We start from the raw sequence: 24,999 nt of genomic DNA, 5'->3' as shown, positions 1-24,999 counted from the left end.
ATACTAAATCTTAAATAAGAATCTGGATCATGTGAAACTTACTGATGCAGACATATTTAACCTTTCAAATAGGGTTCGTCTAAGTATAGCCATGGATGGGGCAATGGAGTGATGAACCCATTACAGGTGATTAGAGTAAAACATGATACATACGCTGAAAACACAAACTTAGGAAAGGCTTGCATATAATCATACAAGAAGTCTTCGCTGATAAACTTGTTATTGGGCTTATACACAACATGATCCGCATAAGAGGAGAGTTGGCTGCACACAAACCCGATAAAGTTTCATCCTAAAACCAATTGGTAATAGTAGTCCATTAAGCTTATATGCTACTTCGTTAGTCAACCTCTCTAATTTTTCGACGTGAGATTACATGTATTATTTTTCCAACATTTGCAGCTTCTCTCTCATGAAATACTTTACGCGACTCCTAGTTCCACAGGTTCCAACAATTTTCACGACTCCTAGTTCCACAAACTCTAATATTTCGTTTCTCAAAAGAAAAACTCCGACAAACAAGTGAAATCAACTGCCTTTATCTCAATCACACATCACCAAATTACTACAGGGTTCAATACAATGCTCCAAATTTGTTTTTCCATGTTCAAATAATAGACGAGGTCGGGTTTATACAGTTCTATCTACCCTAATTTCCATTTCTTCAACATCAGCAATATTTGTCTTAATGGAATGCATAGAAACTCAGTGTTGCAATCAACTAATAGAAGAATGAATCAAAAGTTTTCAACAGCTCATCATATAGGATTATCAATGAAGCAACAGAGCGGAATTAACACACTTTTTCCAAAAAATAAGGTTTACATTGTCAAGAGCTGAAGTTTTTCACTAAAGAACAAAAATTACATTGACTCAAATACCATCCTGCTGTCTAGCAGGTGGAGACAGGGGCAAGAATTACCTCAAAAAAACTCTATTTATAATCAACACAAGCTAACTCATCATCAATCCTCAATAGCTTCATCATCTCCTTGAGGAACTGGAGGAGTAACTGGAGATTTTGGAGGACCTCTCCCCTTTTTCTTGTCTTTAGGCCTTGCCTAAAATTTCAAGGCAAATAATCTATGTTAGCACACACTTTTTGTTCACTTCAACTGATGTTTACTATTCTCATACTCCAGGTTCTATTCTTTATATCACCTCCCCGGATGATACATACATATAGGATTCATAATGATCATTTGTTACACATTGTAGGAAAATAAAAAGTAGAATAAAATAAAGATATTATTATTTCAAAATATTATGTTTTTTAGAAAGTTCAGATTTTTTAATATTTAGGATATTAAGGTTTTGTTTCATACTATTTAGATTTAGGTTAATATTTTATTTCATTTTTGATAAATCAATACAAACCAGGTATTCAAAACTCAAATCAAAATTTATTTCCGCATTATATTTTCTACATGGTACCAGAGCCAATGGTTTGATCAAAAAAAAATTAAAAAATAGTAGGTCCGAAAAGAATGGCGTTTCTACCTAATTGATTACTCCCACATGCGAACTTGATGGCGGTTCGCATGTGAGGGGGGTGTTGGGATGATTTATCCCACATCGACAAACTAAAAGATGGTATACACACTTTATAGTTATTGGAGCCCTTTTTCCCATTGCCATATGATTTTGGGATGGTATATATCTCCTTGGTTTATGAAGTGTGTGTACCTTGTGATTTCCCCAATTACATGGTGGCATTCACAATAAGTCCAGCTCAATTTAACATGGTATCAGCGCCGTAAGGTTTTCCTGGACGGAAAAACTCTATCGGTATTTTACCATTGATCATAATCGACCAAAATCGATCAAAACAAAAACCTAATCAAAACAAAAACTAATCAAACCAAAAACAAAAACCAATCAAACCAAACCAGAACTATGATTTCTAAGGCTCAAATGGAACAACACTTGTTCCAACTTATCCAAAAATACAACAAAAAAATTCATACTTGGCCAGAAGTTTCTGAAAAATTAAATTTCAAAAATTACACTAAGTGATGTAAAGAAATTCAGACTGAAATTGATGATGGAGGGCAACTCAATCATATCATTGTCGCCCCTCCTACCACCAGAGATCAACAATGGATCCAAAGTGATAAATTAATCTCTTGGATCCTTGCAAGTCTTGAACCCACCATTATTGATTATGTTCTTGACTATACTAATACTGCCATAAATTGTGGACTTGGATTCACACCTTTCTCGGGCTAATTTTGCTACCTCCCGTGAGTGACCCTATCCCGCGTGAGGTTGCGAGGGGGAGATAAAAGATAAGGTAAAAGAAGAAAAATCAAAACCCAGAAATAATCAAACCCAAAATCGAGATCAAAACCCCCTAAATCCAGAAATCAAACAACCATACCCAAAAATCAAATACCAAAATTACTCCTCACTTTCCTTTGATTTCCCTATCAATAGCGTCTTCTCATCACTTCTTACAATCCACCATATCCAATAATTCTTATCCATTTCTTGAAACTCTCAAAACCCCTAAACTAACCATCCTTCTCAAAACTCAAACACCAACAAAGCTCACCACCAAATTTCAAATCACTGCTTCAAATGACACTAATAACAATGGCAGCGACTCGTTTTTGTACCTTCAAATATGGAAGAAAGCCATTGATAGATAAAAAAAAAGATTAAATTTGACAAAAAAATTGAAAATTAATTATGATAAATTTGCCGAAGAGATCATTAAAATGCGTTTTGTAAAATCAAAAGATCAATTAGCAGACTTTCTTTTGAAAGGATTGGATTCGAAGATATGATAATTATTGTGCAAGTTCGATTTCGGTAATCTTGAGACTTAACTTGAGGATGGAAAATAAAAAGTAGAATAAAATAAAGATATTATTATATCAGAATATTATGTTTTTAGAAAGTTAAAAGACTTTTTTAATATTTAGGATATTAAGGTTATTTTGTTTCATATTATTTAGGTATAGGTTAATATTATGTTTTTTTAGCCTAATCTATGTATAAATGGAGATGTTCCTCTTATTGATAAATCAATACAAACCAAGTATTAAAAACTCAAACCAATATTTATTTCCGCATTATGATTTTCTACACATAACATGTATAGGTACTGGACAAACAGAAAAAGTGAGGAAAATTATTGAATAAATGGAACTTCTTGCATTCTATTTAATCTAGAAAGATCTAGAGGTCATTCTGCCCTATTTGAACCGTTGGACGTCTTTCCCTCAAGTCATCTTCATTTCGAATGTATGTTGGATTGTAAAAGATGTTTGTTGTTAAGCGTTGATGTCAATTTGAAACAACTTCTTTGGTTATAAGAAGTAATATTGCATACATTCCAATCCTCCAAAAACCAACCCAAGGCAAGTGTACTTGATGACATTGAAATCATGAATAAATTAAGTTCCTCTAATTTCATTTTCTTGCCCCGAAGAAATTGGGCTGAAATGAGAGGTAAATTATCAACTTTAAAAATGCAATACTAAACAAATGAAAGACAAACAAAAATAGATAAAAACTGACATTTCCAAAGGAGTGATTAAATCGTTTGCCTTTGGCGGTCTTCCTGTCACCTCTGCCGCAGTAAACTGTAACCAAAACCCAAATTAAAGTAAAATACAGCAACAAGTTAGAAATTATAGAAAAAAAATCTAATTGAGCTTGAATTATCCGATTACAACAGTGAAATTGGGGATGACTTGATGAACTGATTACGAGTTTGGAAGTGCTTACTCAATGGCAGTGCTGGAGGAGTGGTGGTAGGATTTGAGAGAGAAAAGGTTGAAGGAGAGGAGACAGAAACACCGGAGACGGAATGAGAAGAGGAGAATGAGAGAGAAATTGGATGGGAAGCCATGGAAGTGGTTCCGAGGATCAACGACGCCATTGCTCAAGTTGAAGATAAGAAAATGAGGATAGGATATATGAAAGCGGGTGACACAAATTTATATGAGGACTTGGCAGTCGATATTAAAGGCATAAGGCCCTAGGCTTAAAAGCACGGGTGCAACAAGTAGACATGGGCATGGCCGGGTTGTTACGAGGGTGGCACGAGTCGACATATCTCGCTAGTTGCCACTCGCCATACACCATAGTGGGTCAAGAGCAGCCCAGGTTTTTAAAAATGGTACGACATGACATGAGGCTACAATATTATTCCACTGACACGACCTTAGGCCCACCATTTTATTGGTCAATTTTGCGAAATTATTTTGAAAAATATAGATTTGACTGGCTGAACATCATGATATGACTTGCGCGACTAGTGTGGGCTATGGGTTATTGTTTGGTGAAATTGAGCATTGCATGGCATCGCCCAATACTATAGCCATTATGACATGACATACCAGACATGTGGCCCACTCTGACAAAAACCACAATATAATGAAATGGCACGAGTTTTATATCTATGTGCAAATGTAAATTCCTTCGTTTTTTTACTTGGCACTTAGAGGATAAAGTCACAAATTTTGAAATAGTTGAACTTGATATTATCTCTTATTTTCCTTTGGTCAAATTTACTCCTATTTTCAAATCTTATTTACAATTACTCGATTTTTAACCTATCAACCGAGTAAATATTAGCTCTTGTTAATCCTAATTCAAATTCATATACAAAAATCAACGCCTTAAATATATATTCTCATAATCTATGGTGAGAAATGAGGAGCAACTCGCATAGTTCTATCTCATATTACTGATTACATATACTTTTACTAAATATGGGGCATGAAATCATGATACAACTTAAAATTACAACCCTTATAAATTGGGAGTATATTTGATTTGCTAATTAAAAATTGTTTCATGTGGACAATATACCCATTTATCTCCTCTTATTGGAGTAACTTACCTTCTTACAAAATACCCTATCTAGCTCATAATATTAGTTACATTTTACTTTTTCTACAAATTTTTCGAAGATTATTCAAGCTTTAATATTTTTAAATACACATTATAATAAATTATAAAAAATATATATTAAAAATTCTATACATCGAGACTAGTCTAACAAAATCACAGTGATATTTGTTAACTTTTTATATCCGTGAAAAATCATGTTTAAAAATTTATCTTTCCATTTATAAAATATTTCAAACGTAACCAACAATATAAAACAAAAGGAATAAGTGAGAATATTAGGTAAACTAAACATGTCTTATCCGTTCTTGAAATTAGTACTACTACTTCGGAAAAAACACTGGAAAATGTCATCTCTTATCAAGCACCATTGTTCCAAAAAGAAGAGAACACTTAATGATCTGAAACTAATTCCAATTACATGAATTTCATTATTTTGAGATTTCATAATCCCCAATTCCCCATAGGCCATAGTATATGTATAATCTTTTAAACAATGTGGTACGTGGGACGGTGATAAAGTTACAACAAAATTTTCTGTGATGCTATCAATTACAATTGTATTCGGAGACGAGCAAACTAAAATTCACAATTCATCTCGCTAGCAAGTGTTTCGCGCACTCCACCGGTGTTCTTAGAATGTTGTAATGGCTTCGTTTGTGAATGGAAAGGGATAGGGCAAGCATACAAGAAGTCCGAGGAGTAAAACAGCAATTCCCAGAGCAACAGACTTTTGATCAGGCTCGCTTATTTCTTCAGAAAGTGGAGCGATTGGACCTCTTTGTAAAATGTATATAAGAACTACCCAGTAGAATGCAACATCGTTGAACAATGAAGAGAGTCCAAGAAGCACAATAGAGGCGCCTGTTAACCGAACTGAGGCCTGTCAAGCATCAAGTAAAGCCATCGGTAAGCAATATGAATATCATATTTGGTTCTCATGTATAGTAATTTTCTACCTCGTGTCCTCGCCTATAAGTGAGCACCAAATGAACAATTTGTTAGTTTCTTTACCCATCACTCCATGAAGGAGTGCGTGACTTGAGGCTTGGTCATTGTATTTCATGAAATGTTAGTGTCGATGAATTTGGATTTTGGACTCAAAAGTTAGGTGTAACAACTTTGTTGCTAGACCTTGGATATGTGTTTGATTGTTGGTAAGTATACTCAAGGCTTGGCGAGGTGCACTCTTGATGCACAAGTTACAAGTGTGGATTAATATCTGGAATGGGATTAGCCTTGCTCACCAAGGCACATTAGTACAATGGTACAACTGTTGGAATATGCTTTGAGAGCAAAGGGACCAAGGGAATACGCAGAGAGCAAAGAATCAAAGCAAACAAAAGTTGCAACACAGGTGCTCATTCGAGCATCATATGTGCTCGTTCAGCACCCTGATTCAGGGGCATTCTGATGCATGTATTTAATTGCTACTCATGATTCGTGCCAACCCTATCTTTGCCTATATATATGTGTTCTATTGATATACGTTTTGATGTCGAGCCAAGCCAAGAGCTTGAGCTCCCATATCCCTCTCTTACCATGTATAATTCTCTACTCCCTCGATGCTTAGTTTCTCACACATATTATTTCTCTATTGAGGTAATTCCTTCAAGTTGTTATTAAGTTTTAAGCTCTTCTATCCTTTAGACACATAATGAAATACACTTTAGACACATAATGAAATACACTAACCTAGGTGGTGGATGTAGCCTCATTAATGATGAACCACCTTAAATCTGTGTTATTGTTTGCATTAGTTTTTCATGCTTGAAATCATTTTATTTCGTGAATATGATCTTGTACTCTCGTTTCATTAGTGCACCTTCAAGCCATGATGGGCAACCTTTCTTGGAACCTATAGGCTTCACTTCCACTCTCATTAGGCCTCTCTAACACTCCCTTTCATTGTCCTACAAATTCCAATAAGATTAGAACTAAACAATGAAAAAAATCTCTTCTCTTTATATTTCTCTTAGAAATTAGTTTAATTATCTAGGAGCTTTTATCAAATGGCCATAACAAGCATATGCAAAAAGAAAATATAACATTCCATTACCGCCCAACGCCATTAGTGGCTCCCACCTAGGTGGGTTTGATGAGTCGGATGTACACAACTTACCCATGTTAATAATGATAAAGAGGACGTTTCCAATTGAACTTTGATAGAAAACATCATGTACAACTTTAACATAAATAAAAACAACATTAAATGTAACAATATAAAGATAGTTCAGTTTTACCTTTCTTCCCCATATGGCAAACGAAATACGCCCACCATCAAGCTCTCCAGCTGGAATACTGTTAATGGCATTAATCAACAGCCCAGCCCATGCCCATATGACAAGTGGGTTAAGCGATATTGCTTGTCCTTCTTTGAGGACATCTCCTAATAGAAGTTTAGCTGTTCATGAAAGCACAATCAACAGAACCAAGATCAATGGTGAGAATAAGAACAATGCAGTTACATAATTTGGATTTCCATTTCAACATTAGAATGTGTTTAGTATAGACAGAACAGAAATTTGCTTACCAATGCCCCCAGCAAGAAATGATTCATGAAAAACAGCAGGATCAACAACTATGCCAAGGCCATCACTAGGTGGTAAAATGAAACCTAATAGGAATAGTACAAGACCCAAACCATATCCAGCTAGAGGTCCTGCTGCAGCAACCCTCAGAAAGTCCTCGCGCTTAGGTACAATATTGATAATCCTTGTGATGGCACCAAAAGAGCCTATCTGCCATCAAAGCAAATTGTCAAGACATTATGCATTACATTTCTTTAGGCATAAGTTTTCTCCAATTCTTGCACATAAAATAGAAATAAATGAATTTTAGCAGCTCCATAACTCAATTACATAATTTTTTTTACGCAACGATCTTAACTCCCACTTTCTTTGCTAACCACCACCATTCAACGTATAAGTCACATGCTTTGTTAAGTATGAAGAAAATCTTTTTTTACTCTTAAACCAAGTGGTGACCAATTGTAATGCTTTGTTAAGTTTTCTCAAAATCTTTTTTACACAACTATCTAACCTTGAGAAGAATAAGTAAACTTATTCTCCTAGGTGAACTTGTTGTAGATTAGGTCAACAACCCTAAATATAGCTTAATTTGTTCCCATATTAAAATTCTAAACTCATGACCAATACAGTACCTCAACCTTTGGATGTACGAATGTTTTAAATTCTTTTTTTTACTATATATATCAAGCAACTGGTAACCAAGTTATCAAAATTCAAAACCATAGATGATACTTGCTCTTTGTCTTTCTAATATTTGGAGATGTGGATCATGAGTAGTGACCATTATTATGATGGGCCAAATATTTATAATTCTCTGGTTTAAGATCAAAATTGATTACATGATTACATACAATGTTTGTCACCCAGGGTCAATTGGAAATAAACTCTTTGATACCACTAACAACGATAAGAATTAAGATTGTGTATATCGAATCTCCCAATCCCTGCCTAGAAGCCACATAATGGTATTAGGGTAATAGCATATTGTTGTTGGTCATTATAGCTTCCAAACCTTCATCCTCTTTTTAGATCATTAAAAAACTAGGAAGAAACATCAAAGAATCAAACAGTGTATCAAAGATCACAACATAACAATCATATTCATAAATAATATTTATACAAGCTTCACAAATCAAAACACTTCCATTTTGGTCATCTTCAACCAAAGAAACAACCATGTGTAGCACACTAAGCACTTGAACAATCTGCTCTTAAACAATAGCTAAACCACAAATAGGATTTACCCTGCTTCGAAAACTTCAAACTCATTTTCCCTTTTGTCTAAAGTAAATTCCCTCTCTAGATGCCACTTGATCTTTGGCGATATACTAAATTTTCTCTTCTCCTGTTAACATTTGCAGTCTTTGAAGTCTTTATGCATGGTTATTGGTAAACCTGATACGGGATGTGTCTTCCCAAGTTGTTGTGTTAGTTTGCCTAATGAAGAGGTGGGCGGTGTGGCACATTTGAGGGTGGATATACATGTTGGGGGGAAGCTTGTTAAATATGTTCCTATCATCCCATGTGTATTGAGAAAAATGTCCCACTTACTACCATATTATCTAATTAATGCAACTATGTAAATAAATACATATTGAGAAATACCTATGTCAATTATTGTTCTAGCAGCATTGAGGAAATGAGCTAACAACATTTTGTAATTTCCATCCATAGCATGTCTTACCTGCCAACTCGGGATGAAATATGGCACTCCAAGCTTCACTCCACAGTCTTTTGCAATTATATAATGTCCAAGTTCATGTACTCCCAAAATAAGCACGGTCACAAGTGTACCAGGAAGACCATTCTTCAATAACTCAAGCTTATCAAAACTTGATCTGAGATAACAAATGGAAACATAAAACTCACAAATGAAATTTATGAAATAACATTGTCTTAAATACAGACAACAGCCTGCTGCAAGTGTCCTGAATGTATAATTAATATCCTTTCATAACAACAGATCTTCTGAACTCTCGGAAAAGAAGAAAAAGCATATCATCTAAGATAATTAAATGTTTTAGACAAGAAAGTTCAAGAGATGCTTGCATAAATAATTATCAGTAAGTCATAAACTCAATAAGTATAAAAAGGAGACTTAGGAATTTCTTGCTTACTCCTGACAAGGAGAATTTTCAATTAAAGGTATATTAGATGAATAAGAGCTACGGAAAGAACATACAACAAGTCTGACTGTAGTTCAGGAACATTTCGTAGTAGTAAGGTAAAAAGAGTGACCAATCCAAAAGCTCCAGCAGCAAACCACTCTGGAACAGCTGCAGCCATTTATCACAAAACATAGTCAGGAGTGCTACATTGTTTGAAGACTCAAGCAGACAGGATCTAAGATGAGAGAATCAGGAAAACAAAGAAATATATATACCTGTTGTCTCTGGTTGCAAAGTTTTCCGAGGCACAACCACTGCAACTGGTCTATCATCTTCAGGATTAACAAGCATAAAAAGTTTATATTCATCTCCAAATTTATCCTGCAGGTGAAAGGAAATTATCAGAAATTGTTCAACTTGCAACTATAAAGTGCAAAAAAAAAAAATAAATAAAGAAACTAACCTGCATCCTTTTTGATATTTTCTCATAGCTTTTAGATGCTAACCCTCGTAGATTTCCTTTAAATAATACTCCACCCTAAAAAATTTAAATTTGAACAAAAATTAAATGATCATATATTGCTTAATTGGAGATGGGTGTTAAATTTATAACGTGTAAGCCACTCCACTAAAAAGGGAAAATCAAATTCTAAGCTCCTAAGATCACGGATTAAGAAACACTTGACAAGACAACAGTCCAAGCACAAATAATAACATATAAATTCTCTGTTCACAATCATCATCCAAATCAACTTCTCTGAACATATAGTCCCTCTGCCCCACAATGTTTTTCAGACTAGGTCTTGGACTGATTATTAAGGTTCTCTATTGCAAAGAAAGAGCAATAAAAGAAAATTCCAGGAATTAAAAGTGGGTGGACTGAGAAGAAAACGTAAGAGAATGCAGAGAATATAGTCAATTTGATGGAGAATAATGTAGTTTGTAACTAAAATGAGAAACATAAAAGACAAATTGGGACATCAATACGGGAAATGTAAAAAGCATAGTGGGATGGCAGGAGCAAGACCCTGAAATCCAAATCACCCATAAAATTATCAAGGAGAAGCACTGGAGCATAAGATATGCAACAAGTGCTAGGACAAGAGAACCTTAGCACGTCTATCTACACTACGACATTATTTTAACTGATCATGACTTGGCCACAATGAAAAATAAAATTTACATTACATTGCATTACCACTAAGTGGTTTGCACCTGGGCAAAATAATGGAGTTGGATGTATGCAGCCTTGCCCAAGTAATATGAAGAGAAGTTTCTGATCTTTATCTTTTTTAGTCGGCATTATGTAGAAAATTGTCCCCCTAAAAGTCCACAGAAAGATGTAACAGTGACAAGGCGGTAGAAGCCGCAGTTATAATAACTTGATTACTAACCTCATATGGTTCTTGCCCTGTTACGAAGAAAGTGTCAAAACCAAATACTTGATCTTTAAGTATGTCAATTTTCTCTTTCGGAATCCTATCTGCTTCATTCAGTTGTTGTGTCTGTTCATAGGTTAAAAAAAGTTGCTTAAAATAATGAATCTTGTTGAACAAAAAGCGGAAAATATTATTTACAATCTAAAAGAAGAATAAAGTTGAGCTGAAACATTAGCATATGAGATATGACCATAATCACCTTCAGACCTGGAAGAGGTGAGCCACTGGCAACTTGTAAATTACTGGGATCCTGCTGTCGTGCAATATGAACAAATGAGAGCTTTCAGCAAGAAAATGATGGTGATATTGATTCGCAAAAAGAACAGCCAAAATTTGTATAAGGTATATTTGCATTATCAAAAAAGCTAATCTTTCAAGGAGACAGAAGAATGATCTTTTGCATCAATTCCATCTCCGACTTTCATAAATTCTGTTAGCAGAACGCCATTCGGTATGGACAGGTATAAGTACAATCTCGAAATGGTTGCTCCTCATAATGCCAATTTTGTCAACTACTGATTGTTCTTTTTGTAATATGAAAGACTTTCACATTCAAGAAAACATCTCCTCTACTAGATAGCATAAATAAAATGAATTCTTCTGTATAACTTTGGTAAATTCTGATAGCAGAGCGTAATTCAGTATGGAGAGGTATCGAGAACAATCACAAAATAGTTGCTCCTCATATTGCGAGTTGTGTTGAGGTTCTTTTTGTACAAATAGGAAAGATGTTTACTACCAATAAAACATCTCATCTATTAGATAGCAAAAGAGATGCCAAAGTTTCTTTTCAACATCTAAACCAAATCTGTTACTTAAACATTCATAAATATATAATACATGTATAATTACAGTGTTATTAATCCATGTCCCCCTCCACAGTTTCAAAAAGGTAACTTGTTCCCAGTGATGGAAGGGTTGAACCATAGAGGCAGAAATGGTATAGAATATGCTAGTTTCCCACGAAATATTCGTCAAACAGATTTTATAATGCATCTATGTCCACAAGAAATTATTTTTGTGTTAAGCGTTCGGTTTATATAAGAAGCAGGGGGAAATTCTCATAGTTCAATCACATGACATGGTAAGTTGGGAATTGAAGTGTAGCAGCAGAAAATGATTTGGAATAAAATAATTACCAAATGAGACAGAGGAGATGATATATGAACATAAACAATAGAAGACATAACACACTTTATTCAAAAGGGGGAAATTGAAAACAGTAAAGATTGAGAAATTCCATACACAAAAGATTCAAATATCTCTGTCAAGTAAAAACATACTTGCGTACCACCTTCAACATTCATTTTGATATCATTGTTTCCCAAGTCATTGTTGTCTGAACTTAGAACCTCTGCGGATAACTGCTCTTTTTCCTAAAAGGTATAATATCCACAACCATCTAATCAAATGAGTGAGAAAACATAAAGTAAAATATAATTACATAAATCGATAAATGAATACTGATCTTAAATCATTACCAATCCATCATTCTCTGTACTGCCATCTATCGACCCCACACTTTCACTGCCTTCATACTTATCTTTTCCCTGGAAAATGTTAAAACAGACACTGAGATGCAAATGTTTGATATTTGTCTAATTCTAGCTAAAAATGGTGTAAAGTGGGATCTCAATTTAAAATTCAGTATCACATTTCCAATTATTCTACCATTTCAGTTATCAATTTGAAGTATTATCAAATGATAAAAAAAACTTAATGATCTTTCCAATCTCAATTAGAGACACTTGGCATATGCGTGTTATATCTCTCTGTGTATATATAAATTTAATGAAGTAACTGTTTCGGTTGATAATTTGTACCGAATAAAATAACATTTCGAGACTCACCAAGAATAAACAGAAATGACTATGCTTAACCTGAATTTAGCGGGATTGATGAGGTGATAAAATCAAAATAGTAGGTTTAAGCAAGACTAAACACTACTAATAAGTTCAAAAGCTAGCACATCAAGTGAAGAGAACGCACCATAAGAATTTAAACTAGTAACATTGAGCATTGGCTCAATTAGCGATGGTTTCAACTTTTAACCCAGCAGAAGCACCTCCTGCTGCTTAAGAACTTGCAAAGTACAAATACCCATTTTAATTACACAAAAAGTCCCAACAATTCATTGAATTCCATCATTTCATAACCCCACCCCTTACCCGCTTACAAAGTACAATCACCATTTATTTGCACAAAATACCTGCACAATTAGTTGAATTTCATCATTGCACAAAATGGAAACTCATGCTTATTGTGATTTTCTTTTACCATACAAAAACGGCCTTAAAATTCATTTGACTTGAGCCTAAAAACAAGATAATTTGTATCTAGAGATAGTTATCATTTCTTCATAAGCATGATTACATTTTAAACCTGTGCTCCCCAACTTATTTATCATTCTAATAAGTTTATTCCAAATCCAATAATTACTATTTATTTCAAATGAGTTTTACCCATCACTTTTGCCCTCAACTACAACAATGATGTCAGAGTTTTAATCCCAAATGATTAGGGTTGGCTTCATGAACCAATAATCAGTTTCAATGGTTGTCCGTATGGATTTTTCTTCTCTGTTCGTTTTGATTTTTTTCCAACTCAATTTGTAAGTCCAAATCTTTCATATTCTTTCCGCTCATGTTAACCAAGTTATCTTCGGTTTTTCTTTCCCACTCATCCACTGAAGCATTCGCATTTCTGATACTCCATCTTTTTATTATGATCCTTTCTAAAAGGCAACATTCTGATGTATATAGTAGCGTTAGTCTAATGGACATTTGATAAACTTGCCCTTGAACTTTAATGGCACACCTCGATCACATAATATTTCAATAATCGCGCTTCATTTTTGCTGCCCACACTTAATTCCATGGGTCACATCTAGTTGGATTCCCTCACTATTCTGAAATATGGACCCAAGTTATTTGAAACATCAACTTGGTGTGATTTTTTTCTCTTCTAGCTTTATAGTATCTCTTGCTATCTCGTCTGTGCTAAAGTTACACTCTATGTACTATGTTTTACTCTAACTTCATTTAAAACATCATGACTACAACTCTTGTCTCAGCCGTTCCAACTTAGTAGTTACCCCCTCCCTTAGTCTCATCTAATAAAACAATGTCATCAACAAACAACATGCACCAAGAAACATCTCCATGTATCAATCGAATCATCTCATCAATCATATTTCCGAATTTCATACTTGATAAATGCATTGCACTTGATTTCTGTTCTAATATGTTAAATTTTGTTCTGTCAATGGGGACAATCACGTCTTCATACTATCAAAACTCCAAAATAGTGACCTAAATAAACCAAATCAACATGACGACAATCAATTTGAGTTAAAGTCAACGCAACTCCTATAATTAGGCGAATAGAGCTAAACTAAACTGGAACTAGCTCGTCAATCGTCATCATACACAAAATTATACTTCAAACACAAGCTACATAAACACAATAAACATACCTTATCATCATTGCCATCAGGTTCAATCTCAGTCTCACCAACTCGACATATGAATTCGACATTTCTTCGATTCACAAACCTAACATATAAAATTCAACAGCAATCAACTTCAAAATCCATTAATAGTAAACCGCGAATCCAATTACAGAGAGAAGAAAAACCTGGAAAACGAGAGTAATCTCAAACGACAACGCTGAATTTTACGAGAAAAATCCAAAGACGAAACAGCAATTAAAGGCTGAAAACGGAGGACAGAGCAAGATATACATTGTGAAAGAGACGGAGAATTGCAATGAAGTGGAGCTTGAAAACTCATTGCTAAACTTTAATAGCGATGATGATGATTATGATGACGAAATCGAAAACTAATTCAAAATTGCATTCTGCAACATCTTTTGAATGAACAGTTTGAAATTCAGAAATGGCTTCGAGAAGTGAAGAATGAAGATATTTTAGTCGCTTCAAGGTAGAATCTTATCTGGAAGATGTGAGTACGTATTTGGTTTCCCAATGAGGCGGCCCGTTTAAGCGAATGTGTTCGTCTCCTAGCCAATGGGCTATGTGCGGATGGTCCACTTCTCGGTCTTAAGTGGCAATGAAATCCTAGTATATATTATATATAATGCAATGGTCCACTTCTCGGTCTTAAGTGGCAATGAAATCCTAGTATATATAATGCACAACGGCTACTATCTTGAAAGACCTTTACTTACGTTATTCCTAATGCCTACTTATAATATTTCAAAAATATATAATGGGCGCACCTAAATAGAGATAGAGACCGTCTCTCACAAGAATTTATACATGCCCAAACTTTGTGTAGACTTGGTGTACGTTAAATTAGCGTGTAACATTTCTACATTAATGAGCTTATAGGCAGAATAATAAAATAAAAAGTGTAAATTAGAGTGAAGAGTAAGAAATTTGGGTTAGTAGAGTGCATTGTCAAAGATGGTGTACAATACATTGCTATGCACCAAGTCTAAATCAGACTTTGTCGTGAAACACAAATTTTAGTGTCAAGTAGAAGTGTCAAAAGTTAGTTAATGAAGTATCTAGCAATTGAGTTGGATATTAAATGTTGGTTATTAATTTATTTAGATTTATTTGAATAGTTGATAATATTGAAGTTTTTGTTACATTTAAGACAAAAATGTAAGTTAGGAGATATATTGGTAAAGATGAACCAAAAAGTCATGCTCTTTAAGAATAACGTAACATAATATGTGAATTTTGCTGTATTAATTCCTTATTCTCTCGCTCATCGCTCACCAGTCACCTCAAACAAACTATTATCAAAATTTAGAAAGCGGCGAATTTATGTTATATATTAGGAGTATAATTCATAAATTATAGGAGTATTACACTAAACATGAAATAATACTATAACTAAACCAAATATTCTCATTCCAAAACGCCTTAACATGCTCAATATTACTGTTGAATTTAGTAGTTTTAGTACCAAATTAAACCTATACTTCTATATACTAATATATGTCACCTCAATAAAAATTAATTTATTAAATGTTTTATTTTTTTACCCTTAAAATCTTAGGCGATAAAAAATAAATTAAAAATAAATATTTAGTTAACATACCACAAATATGAAACACAAGAATTAGAAGTGTTCAAAACAAACCTGATCACTCGATATTTACCCGATCTTGTAATCGAACTCTATTTGACCCGACTTCAAAATGAATTTCAAATTATTAAAAAAAAATATTAATACAAAACCCGATTTTAAACCGACTCGAAACACGTGACCCTAAACTAACCCGATAACCTAAATGAACACCTCAAATATGAATCATCTACCAACCTTGTAATGCCCCGAATTTTCTCTATGGCATAATTTCCATTTTATTTTCCCTTTCTAGTTATTTTTCTTTAAGTCTAGTCTTTAATTTAAAAATAATTTATTAAGATATTATTTGTGATTTATTATAACTATCTCTTTTATGCTTTATAATGTGATTTAAAATGTGCGTAAGTTATTATTATTATTATTATTATTATTATTATTATTATTATTATTATTATTATTATTATTATTGTTGTTGTTGTTGTTGTTGTTGTTGTTGTTGTTGTTGTTGAGTTAATGTATTATTTTAATTAAATTTATGTACTACTATTATATATCCTATGTTATTTATTTTTAGACCAACTTGTGGTAACAAGTTTTAAATTAGGAGGACTAAATTTTTTTTTTAGTACATTATTATCATGATAGGCGTGTAAAATTAGTGTTTAACTAGGCTAATTGATTCTAATTCATGCTTAATTATTTGATACATTCTAGAATGGAATGAATGCATAAACATCCTTCAAATCTTTTCATTTTCTTTTCCTCAAGTTGATTGAACACCCTAATGCTCATAATTTTCAGCCATTATGAGAAGTCTTTTGGGATGGTTTTTCCCCTCCTATAAATACTAGCCTATTGTTATGTAATTTTTCATTCATTCATAAACTAACTCATAAACTTTATTTCTCTCATTCTTTTCTCTCAAAAAAAAAAACATAACAAAATACTTGCTTTATTTTTTTCAAGTGCCAAAATATTATCATATTTTTAGGCTACTTTTGAAGATTTATTTTGAATTATTCAAGCTTACTTCAAGGAATTTATTTTGCAAATTATTTGGGAGATTTTCTTGGAGTTTTCTTTAATCTTCTAAAGATTATTACTTTCCTCCATTATCTAGGTAACTAGATTTTTCCTCACTTAGTTTCTTAATTAAACATGGAAGTCTTGTTTAGAATTAATTAAAATTAAAATTGATTAATTCGGTTTTATATTGTAAATTTTTCTTTAATTATTTTCGTGCATATATTATTGTTATTTTAATTTTCTATGATGTGTTATAACATAGATTTAATTTAGGATTGGTTAAAATTAATTTGAATAATTTGAATAATTTTATTTTAAATTATTATGAAAATCTAGAAAATTTGCACTTTATATTTAATAGTAATTTGGCTGTAATTTATTGATTTTTAATTTATTTTCACATTATTTTAACACTAAAATATGTCATAATCAGTAGGTAATAGTGTAAATTAATTTTGGTTGATTCGGGCTAATTAATCTAATTAAAATGGAATTTCTAGTAATTATTCAACTATTGTGATTAATTGACAGTTTATTTCCAGAATTTATTTTATTATTAGTTAGCCACGTAAATTATTTAAATTTGAGTCTGAAATTAAGTTTTATCATTAATTTAAGTCTAATAATTATTTTAGTAAATTTATTTAATATAATTGGTCTAGTTTCATTTTGGTTAATTAAATTAACTAATTTATGAGTAAAGTGTTAAGTGAATTAGCTAAAAGGTTAAAATCTAATTTCATGTGATCTAATTCAGTATCTAGTTAGTTGGTAATCATTTAATATTTAATTTAATGAGTTTGGGTTTAATTTTACAAAATTATTACTTAATAATTGCTTAAACTAGTTAATTTAAATTTTGTGAATTAATTTAGGTTAAGAGGAATTAAAATCTGATTTAATTTATTAATTCATTAAGTTTGGTCATGTACCCAATTGCTTAGTTATGTGTTAATTTCATGTACTACTTATTTATTCTAATTAGATAGTTTACGACCATTTATTGTTAAAGTCATGTAAATAGAGAACTTGACTTTGGCATTGACTTTGACCATGACCATTGACTTTTGTTGAATATTATAATGGTTATGTGATTTTATTGTGATGGTTTATAAAACTGTTTTGTTGCTTGTCGACAAGTTTATAACACTGTCTGTAGTATATTCTTGCCAAGAGTTGTTGTAGGGTGTATTCTTGATTAAGTTCGAATTATCCTTATTCCAAACTCAGACATTACAACTTAAAACTGTATGATTTTGATCTTGATTGGTTTTGAACTACTCCTTAGAAGTTTTGGTATTTTGGAAATGGTCATTGTGGCTTTTGGGTTCTTAAGGGTAAATCCATAGTTGTTCCTTATGAACATTGGTTTTGTTGTTATTTGGAAATCATTGGGTAAGTCCATAGTGGTTCCTTCGATTGGACAGCACGTCTATAGTAGATTAGTTTTAGATTTAGTTGTCGTTCTCGTTATGTTGGATCTTCGGAAAACGAGAGAGATTGGTCATTCTTAGACAGGGTTATATCATTGTGGTTGACCCGAGGTTCGCCCTAACTTTATCTAGGCTTAGTGGACCGCGAATTTGTTCACTGCGTCCGTTCCAAGTACGACTTGAAAATATTGTTAACTTGATTTTGTTAAATTGTTTTGGAAAAGTTATATATCCTTAGTTTTAATTGATTTGGTTATCCTACTTTGGTATTAGTTGAATTGATCAACATGATTTGACTCTATCGGTTTGGCTTGTATGGTTGGATTGTTATTAATGGATTTGAATTTTAATTAAGCCTCGCATTAGTCCTTTTTTAAAATTTGAACCTTGGTGTTAAGGACAGTCTAGTTACTGGCCACTAAGTGGTAATTTGCTGTTTAGTTGTTGCTGGTGATGATTAAATTCACTCGGAGCGACTGGGGAATAAGACTAAGAGAGTGTAGGGTTACTTAGAACATTAAGTTGAAGTTTAGATGTTTTATTTTTTATTTATGGGAGCGTTTTACTCCCTGGATTATTATGTAATGACTTTTTGATTTAGTTTATTCGAAGTTATAATTTTTTTTCCGAAAGTTTAGTGACCCAACTTAGTATATTGTTTCCGCCAATACACCCTATATTAAGACAGGTCATTACGAACCTAATGGTTAAAACTCTCTCTTTTACCCTTGAATAAAATCACTATTTATAGTAATTTATGAAAAAAAATACTCCCTCCTATTCAGCTTATGTGTCCCATTTCCTTTTATGGTCAAGTCATTTTAATTGTCCCATTTTTAGTTTTGGTATGGGTTTTTGACGTTTATGCCCTTAGTAGTTTTATCTTATTTTCAATTATACCCTCCATTACCCATACTAATTTTCCTCCCTTACATTAAAAACTCATAATATCACTCTCTTTCTTACCCTTAGGATCCCACTTTTGACCCTCTTTAAAATCCGTAAAAAATAAAATGGGACTCTTAAGGTGAATAGGAGGGAGCACTACTTACGACTTAAGGCAATCGATACTTAAACCTTAAGCAAAAATGACTCTCCCCTTCCTAAAATAAAAAGCAGAAAAAAGCCATAATTCTTAACTCAGTAATTTCTGCAGCGGGAAAGCAAATGAGACCATGAACAAACCTTTCCTGCCTGCTTTCTCCTTAAACTCTTCAACTTCACCATCTTCTCCAGGTATACCCTAATTTCACCCATTAATCTCTTGAAAACCTTATTTTTTTATGATAATTTCAGTATTTTTTCTCGATCTTTATATATTCAATATTTTGTCTGTTTTTTTTTTTTGCAAATTAATTTTTTATCATTGATAGAAAATGGAGGATTCACATTTACTTCGGGCGTCACTGACCAAACCAATGAACGGCAACGATGTTTTCAGGGTCGAAAACGGACGACGGCAAGATCATCTGAGAATAATAAAACGACACCGTCTTGTTCTGTTTTCAAATGTCCGCCCATCTTCGGTAATACGTTTATGTAATCCATTACAGTTTTAGTTTCGTAAAGTTAGCATGCACTTGACTTTGATTGTTTTGCGTTGAAAGCTGAATAAAATTTAGGGTAAAATTTTGAAATAGGGTTGAAAACTTGAAGCTATATATATTTTTTTTGAGTGTTTTCATTTGTCATTTTTATCGTTCTTATTCTATAAATTATGTTTTTATTTATATTATAAATTTTAAACATAATTTATTTTTTTATATTATATGTATAAGTATTAGTTATTTAGTTTTCTTTGAAGGTGCTCAAACATAACATTTTTAAAGGGTAACTTGAATTGGGAACAAATATTTAAAGGGAGAAAAAAGCCAAATTATTAGGTTATTAAAGATGCAAATGAAGTTATCGAAATAATAAAAAAAGAAGTTGATTTTTCTCATTTGGAGGTAAAGGATTCCTCCACCCTTCCATAGGGTAAAGTTATACTCAAAATAAGAGAACGAATTGCTATTTTTTCCATTTTTCATTACATTCTAATTAATTAATTAATTTAGATCTCTTACAATCAAATTCCGTTAATTATTTATCTAACTTTGTTGTTTTCTAATTTAACTTTTATTTAACTCTTAAATATTTGTCTTCAATTCAAACGACCCCTAAATTCTTTTCATTCTCCTTTTAGACTTTTACTTGGTGTAACCATAAATCCATAATACCTGCATGATCCTTTGTAGATCCACCATGATACTTATGAATATTCAAAAAAAACTTCACATTGCTTGATACGTTTTCCAATTTATCATACTTTGTCTCATTTATCTTTTTCACATATGTCGATGTTGGGATGAGTTATCCCACATCGATAAATTGAAAATGGTGTGCACGCTTTATAAGCTATTAGAGACCTTCTTCCTATTGCCATATGGTTTTGGGATGGTATATATCTCCTTGGCTTATGAAGTGTGTGCACTTGTGTCCCCCCGTTAATATGCTGGCATTCGCAATAAGTCCAGCCTAATTTAACAGTCGAGACAATATTTAACTTTTAATATCTTTAATTGTGCATAATTAAAAATGTTAAAGTTTTAATATTAATAATCTTTGCATTGAGATGAATAAAAAAACATCTCATATAATTATATTCTAACTTACAAATTAAGAATAAAATATAAATTAAGAGTGATTAGTGAATAATAGTAACCAAAAAGTAAACAGGACAAGTAGGAAAAATAAAAGAGAGTATATTAGAAGGGGTTTAGCTACTTATATTTATGGCTTTATGGGTTATTTTCGTGTTTAGTTATTGGTATTAAATTGTGACGATGGTAAGCTTTTTAGTTTTAATTTTCATAAAAAGTACTCCATTATGTCATTCTAATGTTCGTGGAGTTCTCACCCCTAAACCACCACGGCGCCAAACTTGTGTTTTTCTTCATAATTTTTAACTTTTCAATGATAACATATGAGAATGAATTTTGTAAAGAAAAAGAAAAATTAGAGTTGCATATCTTGTCAATTTTTTTTGGAAGCTAAACTCCATTAAACTTTCATTTCATTACTATAGGAATGAGATGATACATTTAATGAAAATGTACATTATAAATTATTCTTATTATCATTATTTCGTACTAACAATCAAACGGGCCGTTAAAGCTTTTACAACTAATATAGCTTGATTGATTTGTGGAGTAACAGAGAAAGCAAATGAGAAGGACAACTCCGAAGAAATCACAAATACAAATCCGATGCCTGAAAATTCTAAAACAAGATTTGCATTAAGTGGAACGATTCCTTGTAAATTTGAAGGTTCTACTTACTCCTTTCGACCCCCTGAATCGAGCTCTGTTGCTAATGGTAAGTGATGCTCATTTTGACTCCTTTGAATCTATGTAAGTGGTTGTTTAGTTTGTATATAAGTATGAAACGGATGTTAGGTCGTGACAATTCGTCACATAATTATCCCATAGGCCCACTCGTGTGACACTCTCACAGGGCACGCATGGCCCACAAACCCACGAGTAATGAGCATTGACTTGCATACACACTTGATTAGGTTCACTTTTTTCCAAAACCATATGATATTTAGAGTATTACCTACCAAACATTATATGCAAGTCACAATTCACTGTTCTAGTAATGTAGGATCTTCTTCACACGTAAAATATTTTCAACAATGAAAATGCTCTATAGCTAGGAATATACAAGTATAATCATATTAAGCATATTTTCTTGGGTAGCTCTTAAAATATAATTGTTGTTTGTCTAGAAGTACAAGTATAATCATATAAAGTATAACTTTTGAGGACATCCTTCCCTTGAATTGCTTATTAAATGGGTTACCACCATCAAGGGTGAATCCAAAATACAAGTATAGCATGGGCCGAATACTAATCTCTACCTTTGCAAAATCAACTCAGCTATCATTATTTGTATTAAATGTTGCACCATTCAACGGTAACATGGTTTTTTCTGTAAATGACTTGAGTTATGACCTATATCTGTAATTTCCCTCGACTAACCCTTTTTATTTGAAGTTTGTTTGTATATTACCATCTCTCTTTACTCTTTGTTTGCTCAAAAATCATGTGTCCTTACAAGTCAAATTAGCTCCTTGTAGTTTAAATTTGTAATACGCACTGTTATTTAACAAATTGATTTTTATTTTAAATGATTGACTTACCATGACCAGGGGTGGATTTAAGGTGATGTTACTAAGATCAGTTAACATTACTTAAATCTAAAATAAATATTATCTAAATAAGTTGGTCAGTGCGTTGTCTTCCACATAGTAGTAAAGCCTTGCCTCCCAATTTCCAAAATGTCAACGTAACATTTTTTTTTGCATCCGTCACTGATTCCAACGAAACAGATAAATCAATCAAGAAAGAAAAGAGGGATGAAAAATCAGTTCAAAATACATCTACTCCATCACAAATAATAGTGTCTCGCCTTCTGAAGGGTATACCTCAAAGCCCACATTTTTGGCCCCTAAGAGGCTACTCTGAACCGGCAAAGCAAAGCTTGATCATTGCATGGGATCAAATATTCGAAAAGACCGTCGATAAAATCAAAAATGTACAAATCAATTGTTTTTGCATCGATGCCAAGATATTGTGGGAGACTTTACAAGAACTACAAATGATGGGTTACTATGTCTTACCACTAAGAAGAAGATTGGTTGAGCTTTTGGATGTAATGCTAAGCAAAATGAGGCATGAACGTAAGAAAATGAGGTTGAGGAAGAAGGCCGAGGAACATATGATCGAGAAAGATAGGTTCAAGTTCAAGATTTTAATGTTGAAAGCGAAGGCTGAAGCGGAAAAAGTTTGTTTTGAGGATGCCATGGCTAAAATTAGTAAGATGGATGATGAGATGCCAAGTTTTGATGCTTGTTTTAGTAAGCTAGCTATTAAGCAACTATGATTTCACTAGAGTTTGCTTGGATAATTGTACATTTTTTTTGGTTCTGGGTTTGGATGATCTACTTTTTGATGTGCCCAGATTCAGAAGAGGAAAATTTGAACAAAATAAGCTCTTTTTTTAAAAAAAATGTCGAAGTGAACTTGTAAATTTTATTTTTTAAAATAAGTCTTTTCCGATCCAAGCCTAAGGAATGATATTGTTTGTTGTGAGAAACAATGGGCAATTACTAAAATTGAGTCAAAAAGTTAGCAACAGCAATCGTCCATTGTACTAACAACGAGCAATTGTTGGGCTAACTTTTTGACTCAATTTAATAATTGTCCGTTGTTACTACCAGTGAACAGTATCATTCAACTTGAAAAATAAAATTATCACAAGTTTAATTTGGGAATTTTTGTAAGAAAAAAGCTTATTTTATTCGAATTTTCCTCATAAATCGAGCTTGAATGTTAACTCTTGAAGTAGCGTCTCAAGTTGCAATAAGACATTCAACTGTTTTGAACTTGCGTTCTTGAAATCGGTTATGGTAAAACTGACATTTTATATAGATTTAAATCTACTGTCTTTTTAATCCTTGTTGGTTATTTAATTAGTACTTATGTTTTATTGAATTAAAAACCTACTACAATGGAAGAACAAATAAATTGCAATTGTTGAACTGCAATTGAAAAGGCGAAGAACAATAATTAAAAGAAACTAACTGACAACAATTACTGAATTTTTTCAATGACATGGATAATTTAAGAATCAAAATCAATAAGTGCTAACTACCACGGTTGTCAGGATCGTTAAAATCGGATCGTAGGATCGGATCGTAGAATCGATCGATCCTATAAATTTTGCAAAAATAAGAAATTGTACTAATCTGTGACCATTGTTATATCATTTTTAATGTAAAACACACTTAAACATACCAAGTACATATTAGTTGGAGATTGTATATATCAATTTCATCGTTACTCAACCATTATTGATAAAGTTTTCAACTTAGAGTCTACAAAATGCATAATACATAAGACTTAGAATTCAAAGTACAAATTTTAAAGAAATTAAAAAGTATATTTTAACTAAGAAATACTTGATTGCAGTGAGTAGTGACTATTAACAAAATAATTAACATTTAAAATTGAAGAAAATGGCAGTGAGCAATAAAAAACAAACTTGCAGAATAACTAACATTTAAAATTGAATAATAAAACAATAAAAAAAAGACCCACGAGCATATTACAAATCAAGGGACTTGAAAATGGTGGATTTCTTCTTTGTAAGACATCAAATAATCAAGTGACTAAAGTACTAAACAATCTGAACTAAAGACAATAACTACTAAAGGCATTTAAAAAGCTTAAAAGTAAAAACTCACTTGAAAATTCTGCCTAAAAACAAAGCAAATGTTGTCAAGCTAATGAAGGATAAAACTTGAGAGATTTTGTTTATGGTGGTTGAATGACGGCTTAAATCCAATCAGTTGGACTGTGGAATAATTGAAGAGGAAGACGAAGACGGATATCAATCACTAAAATATTAATCATTAATTACAATTACAATCACTAAAACCCAACACTAATTTCAATCACCCAGCACTAATATCAATCACAATTTCAATCCCA

The 24,999-nt window shown here is 32.5% G+C and overlaps 3 protein-coding genes across 4 annotated transcripts; 1 reads left to right on the top strand and 2 right to left on the bottom strand.

Moving 5' to 3' along the window:
- Nucleotides 1–733: 733 nt before the first annotated feature.
- LOC130803036 (30S ribosomal protein S31, chloroplastic) lies at nt 734–4,038 on the bottom strand. Its single transcript, XM_057667188.1, has 3 exons — nt 3,736–4,038; nt 3,526–3,590; nt 734–1,061 (listed from the first exon to the last, which is right to left on the bottom strand). Exons 1-3 carry the CDS (start codon nt 3,887–3,889, stop codon nt 966–968), a joined length of 315 nt encoding a protein of 104 aa, XP_057523171.1. The 5' UTR covers nt 3,890–4,038; the 3' UTR covers nt 734–965.
- Nucleotides 4,039–5,190: 1,152 nt separating this feature from the next.
- On the bottom strand, nt 5,191–14,950 carry LOC130803032 (probable zinc metalloprotease EGY2, chloroplastic). Of its 2 annotated transcripts, none has more exons than XM_057667185.1 (13): nt 14,578–14,950; nt 14,417–14,495; nt 12,423–12,491; nt 12,225–12,317; nt 11,141–11,191; nt 10,897–11,007; nt 9,966–10,040; nt 9,778–9,883; nt 9,577–9,670; nt 9,079–9,232; nt 7,397–7,604; nt 7,107–7,267; nt 5,191–5,746 (listed from the first exon to the last, which is right to left on the bottom strand). In XM_057667185.1, exons 1-13 carry the CDS (start codon nt 14,730–14,732, stop codon nt 5,498–5,500), a joined length of 1,605 nt encoding a protein of 534 aa, XP_057523168.1. In that variant the 5' UTR covers nt 14,733–14,950; the 3' UTR covers nt 5,191–5,497. The 2 variants fall into 2 exon arrangements, with proteins under 2 accessions (XP_057523168.1, XP_057523167.1); XM_057667184.1 differs by having other exon boundaries at nt 11,141–11,194; nt 14,578–14,948.
- Nucleotides 14,951–19,591: 4,641 nt separating this feature from the next.
- Nucleotides 19,592–23,926, top strand: LOC130803031 (DUF724 domain-containing protein 3-like). Its single transcript, XM_057667183.1, has 4 exons — nt 19,592–19,699; nt 19,837–19,989; nt 21,662–21,820; nt 22,836–23,926. Exons 1-4 carry the CDS (start codon nt 19,639–19,641, stop codon nt 23,387–23,389), a joined length of 927 nt encoding a protein of 308 aa, XP_057523166.1. The 5' UTR covers nt 19,592–19,638; the 3' UTR covers nt 23,390–23,926.
- Nucleotides 23,927–24,999: the final 1,073 nt, after the last annotated feature.

This window comes from Amaranthus tricolor, chromosome 16 (assembly GCF_026212465.1).
Source record: "Amaranthus tricolor cultivar Red isolate AtriRed21 chromosome 16, ASM2621246v1, whole genome shotgun sequence".
Lineage (NCBI taxonomy): Eukaryota > Viridiplantae > Streptophyta > Magnoliopsida > Caryophyllales > Amaranthaceae > Amaranthus > Amaranthus tricolor.
Note: the sequence above shows the minus strand (reverse complement) of the source record. Positions and strands in the feature narration are given on the sequence as shown.